Raw genomic sequence first — 5266 nt, 5'->3', positions numbered from 1 at the left:
GACTTAATTAAAAATTATCTAACATTTCTAAATCATTCCCACTTCTTCCATCATCTTCTACTACTAAAACTACCACTAGTCCACCACCCTTTCTTTTCTATCTCTAAACCTCTATAACCCTCCACCACGCCACCTTAACTATCTTTAACTTAAAATATAAATAACAAACTTTTACTAGAGCAAAATGAGAAAAGGATTTATACGACCTGATTGACAGCCCTAGAAGATGATGCATTATGCAAAGATTAAAATGGGCCTTAAATTCAGCGTCTTCTGAGAGAACAAAAGATGGAAATTTTGTGGTACAATACTACTGTAAATAAAATCTACATCCATATATCTTTGTCAAACTCACTCATTTTTATTTTATCTTTTTTCTTTTTTTTTTTATTGATATTGACAAAAAACAATGTTGATTGATAAACCACCTAGTTAACAAAATAATATTTTGGATTTATAAATTTTAGGTTTTTCAGAAACTCTAGAAAAAAAGAGTGTGCATTTGAATTGCAATTTCATTTTCAGTATTTTTCATTTTCAAATTTTTGTGAATAAAAGAGAAAATAGAATGTGGAAACAAAAAATAAGATTTTTTAAATATTTTATTCTTTTATAAATATTGAAAATAAATAGAAAAATAAAAATGTTTTCAACTTACATATCTAATTGTTTGATAGTCATAAGTTTTCAAGCCATAGAATAGGCAAATTCCATGACACCTAATATTCAAGTTATCCAAGGGAAAGGAGAAAAGAGAGAAAATGTGGATCAACTGCCAGTTGCAGAAGTTGAAGGACCACAGACGTTAGACAATTGTTGATCAACTCAACTAGAAGCAGCAGCTTCCTTGTAATTCTCTGCATCACTGGTTTCATTCGTATCTAAGTTTGGCGCTTTTGGGAGCAGTCCCAGAAGTTTAAACATGAGTTGATCAGCATCAAAATCATTGTTGGGAGTAGTGAGGAGCTTTTCGCCGGTGAAGATAGAATTTGCACCAGCAAGAAAGCACAGTGCCTGCTCAGGCATGGAGAACCGAACTCTACCGGCTGATAACCTGACCATTGCTTTAGGCATTATGATGCGCGCCGTGGCTATCATTCGAATCATCTCCCATATTTCAACAGGCTGAAAAATAGCATAGAAATGTCAGTATGTAGTTTTAGGCAGCCTTGATGTTGCCAACAATCCCAACATGGCTTAACAGGAAGCATCAACCACTTGTATTATCATTGCCAATACAAGTTTGATGAGAACTAGTAAATAGAGAAAGTAACTAGAACCAACTTTTAGTTAGTCAACATTAGCCAAACTTTGTTTTAGTGTTTATAATTTACAGTCTAGAGTAAAAAAATTTTATGATATAGGGTCTAAAATTTAAGATAAATAAAATAATTCTTAAAAAGTTGGCTAATATTGATTAGAAAAAGTTGGCTCCCTAGCATTACTCATAGTTAAAAATTGGGCCACATGCCTCCATTTGTAAATTGTAACACAAGAAGCAGCCACAGAAGAACGACCAACAATATTCGCTAGAAGTTTAGTTTCGCAAATCGACCAATAAGATTAACTAACCTTCTGATCCTCGAGAGGAGTTCCCTTTACAGCAACAAGTGCATTAATAGGAACACTCTCTGGATGAGAGGGGAGTGTCGACAATGTATGTAACAAACCTACACGGTCCTCCTCTGCTTCTCCAAGCCCAATAATTCCTCCTGTAAAGCATAAACAATTCTCTATCAGTCAGTAAGACTATTCAGAAGCAAGTCCTTTAATTGTTAGTCACTTGTAAGGAGCTTACTTCAATATAATGTCTAATGTTCAAAATAACTTAATAATACTGTTTATCCTAGAACCAGGAGTAAAAAAGAATAGTTCAAAATGAATAACATCTTTATATTATGATCCTTAGCACATAGAAAAAATTAGAATGGATAAACTTGTTGCAGTATATGTGCCTATTCTACGTATGAAAGAAATCGAAAAGCTACATCACATCCATCTGGGAAAATTTGATTATAAAGTTAAAGCAAATTGCAAATAAGTTCCATTGTGTTTAATGTTAACATGATTACCAGAACAAACATTAATCCCTGCATCACGAACAAATTCAAGGGTTTTTAGGCGCTCATCATATGTCCTTGTTGTAATTATGTTTGGATAATATTCCCTTGAGGTATCAAGATTGTGATTATAGGCTGTGAGACCTGCCTGCTTGAGTTCAACAGCTTGCTGTTTCTCCAGCATGCCAAGGGTGCAACACACCTCCATCCCCATATCCCTACAATAAAGAGCTCAAATGTTATCTACATTTACCTGATAGGGCGTGTGGTCAATGTTTTCACAGGAATTTTACATTAGAAATCTTATATTAGAATATTTTTTCAATGTAAATTCCCAAAAATGTGAAAACATTCCACGAATCACGCACCCCTATAAGTTAAGTGCATTTCATTTGAAATCTGATAGACCAAACTTGTAGTATATTTTTCAGATGATAGTATTGTATTACCTTATTTCTTTTACATATTCAAGGATCTGGTTGAAGTTGGTCTTCCTTCCTATAGTGTCCCTCCATGCCGCACCCATACAGAAGCGAGTGCTCCCGGCCTCTTTTGCCTACAGGATAATGAACTTCCATGTTACTCAGAAACATCACACTTTTTAACTAATAAATGCTCTGGGTTCCAAATGAACATCGAACACTTCTCCATGTCATGTTGTTAACTAATATCAGATCAATGGAACTTTATAAAGACGAATAATGACATCACAATGTTGCAGACTAATATGAAGTAGAATACCCGTAATCATAGATAGCATCAGAATTACAAGTTTTACCTTCTTGGCAGCCTCAATAACAGCATCTTTGTTCATAAGTCTTTGGGACTTGAGTCCTGTGTTATACCTAGAGGATTGAGGACAATAGGAACAATCTTCACTACACCCTCCTGTCTTAATAGAGAGTAGAGTGCACTGCTGTACTTCCCTAAAGTTTTGAGCATGCCTGTGAACTTGAGCCTGATAAATCACCACACACACACACACACCAAACACTGAGCTTCAGTAAATTAAACCAAATTTTGATTATGCTGCTATTCCACAATAATAAACTTTCCTTGATGGGGTTTTCCTTAGGCACTTCAAAATACAGAAATAAACTTGGGTTTATGTTAAAAGTATTTATGCTAACGTTCTAAGCTTTTGGCATGTTATTGGGTGCAATATTTTATTGTCAATTGCATAATTATGCATTATGGAGTTCCAAATTAAAAAACAATTTTTTTTAAACAAATTTCTGTTAAAATTTGTTAATAATTATAATGCAAAATACCTACTAGTTTCCAATAAAAACTTTTCTTGATGGGATTTCCCTCAAGCACTTGAAAATCAGGTTTTGCATGACCCCATTAAAGCCATAAAGAGAAATAAACTTTATAATAGTTACCCCATGGAAGAGAAGATCGAGAATGGGTGAATCATAGATGGATTTGACTTCGGTTAGGGTCCAATCGTTTCTGGGGCCTTCTTTGATGGTCCTCTCGGCTTGAATTGCAGCATCTGAGGAAGAACTGTAGCCATGACAAGATTGCAGAACCCCAATGGAGGGTGTAAGATGATGAGTTCTTCTGAAAATGGGTCTCACCAGAAACATGATTTTTTAATTCAGCTGAGAAAAGAGAGAAAGTAGAAACTGGATGAGAGTAATATGAGAGATTGAGGCTAAATCACTTCCTTGAAAGTGCTTTCAGTATGCAGATTGCAGAAGGGGCCGTCCCTAAGGCTGCGTTTGGTTATAGAAAAGGGACATTTAAACACAAAATTGTATTTTATAGAACAGAGATATTGAGTTTAGAAATATTAAATTAGTGTATTTTGGAAGGATACACAAATATTAACAAAAAATGACTTATTTTTTATTTTTTTTATTATTTTTATTAATTTTTTATAATTATATTTTTTTATTATTATATATTTTTTTAAAATTTTTGAATAAAAAATAAAAATAAATTGAATTTTTATATGAAATTAGATGACAATAATATCTGCCCTATAAAGTGAGAAGGATGCTCAGATCTGCATATATCATGTTTCCTAGAAAAACAACTTTGGCTTTTGTTGTGAACTCAATTATGATTGTGCATTGGAGCTTTCTGGTTAGCACTGATCTACTTAAAATTCTGTCATTTTGTGTTGAAGTATAAATTCCCAAATTAAGTGAAATTCTTACTGTGGTCCAAGTATGCTTGGTGTCTTATCAGTTCAAACATATAACATTTCGAGTCAGATATTAAGGATTATGAAGGTTAGCCATCTTTTGCAATAATTTTATGTTAGTTTCCTTTTATATACATTTAAAGTTCTTTGGGCTTAGGCTCTTAGCTCACTTAATAGGATAATACTTGGATCTTGATTGCATTGAAAATTCTTCTGAATGCAAAGAAAAATCATAGGTGCTACCTGCTGTATTTAATGAGGTTGCATTTTTATTTTTTAGATTAACAATATACAAAACTTGAAGTGTACAGGTACGTTATATGTATATAACAACAACAATAACAAAACCTGTGTTTCTATGTTAGAGTTCATCGTTCCTATGCTAAAGTTATACACCATGTACTCTATCTTAGTGTGACTTATGCATAGGCCTTATACTTTTGTGTATATGCTTAGGTAAAATAAAAAACAACATACTGAGTTGTAAAATTTCTAGTTTAGGTTAATAGTTTATAATCTTTCTATCAGGTTGTGTTCAAATATAGAATTCTTTTTTCTTCTTTGATTTTCTACTACCAATAATTCTTAGGTAATGACTTAAAAAACAGTTTGAATGTGAAAAACTTCTCCAAAGCAAATCAGGTAGCTCCCCTAAGAACAAAAAAGACTTTTTGATACAGGTACTTGCACCATGATTGTTGATATAAACTCATCTTTTGCCTTGTCCATACGATGTTCACATGCTGATTTTTTCACTAGAAAATTTATGAGAATTACTTTGTCAAGAGCTAGTAATTAGAAGTGCCTTTCTTTAGAAAGTACTAATTATTTCCATGAAGCATTAGACAAAAATAATAATGTTATTTTATTATTTTTATGAAATAATAAAAGTTTTATCAAGGGAAAAAGATCTTCTAAAGTAACAATGTTAGTAAAGTGGTAAGGTAATGCTTTAATCACATTTGAATTTGTAACATTTATTATGTGTAAGCCCCACTATCTTAATTAAATGGTGATTAATAGTGTATTTTTTATCTAAAGTGACAATACA

The 5266-nt window shown here is 32.7% G+C and overlaps 1 protein-coding gene across 1 annotated transcript; it reads right to left on the bottom strand.

Annotated features, from left to right (window-relative positions):
• Positions 1-341: 341 nt before the first annotated feature.
• LOC112711387 (biotin synthase, mitochondrial) lies at positions 342-4161 on the bottom strand. The gene is made up of 6 exons (XM_025764027.3): positions 3446-4161; positions 2839-3018; positions 2510-2616; positions 2073-2278; positions 1573-1712; positions 342-1125 (listed from the first exon to the last, which is right to left on the bottom strand). Exons 1-6 carry the CDS (start codon positions 3650-3652, stop codon positions 826-828), a joined length of 1140 nt encoding a protein of 379 aa, XP_025619812.1. The 5' UTR covers positions 3653-4161; the 3' UTR covers positions 342-825.
• Between the last annotated feature and the right edge of the window lie 1105 nt (positions 4162-5266).

The sequence above is a fragment of the Arachis hypogaea genome, chromosome 9 (genome assembly GCF_003086295.3).
Source record: "Arachis hypogaea cultivar Tifrunner chromosome 9, arahy.Tifrunner.gnm2.J5K5, whole genome shotgun sequence".
NCBI classification, from domain to species: domain Eukaryota; kingdom Viridiplantae; phylum Streptophyta; class Magnoliopsida; order Fabales; family Fabaceae; genus Arachis; species Arachis hypogaea.
The sequence above is the reverse complement of the archived record's forward strand: the minus strand, read 5'-3'. Positions and strand labels throughout refer to the sequence as shown.

Excerpts from the sequence above, each read along its gene's own strand:
- LOC112711387 (XM_025764027.3), bottom strand. The coding sequence starts at position 3,652 with ATGTTTCTGGTGAGACCCATTTTCAGAAGAACTCATCATCTTACACCC. Across the intron at positions 3,019-3,445 it reads TCGATCTTCTCTTCCATGGG|GCTCAAGTTCACAGGCATGC; the intron begins GTAACTATTATA and ends GTGATTTATCAG. Across the intron at positions 1,126-1,572 it reads CTCCTCTCGAGGATCAGAAG|CCTGTTGAAATATGGGAGAT; the intron begins GTTAGTTAATCT and ends GCTATTTTTCAG.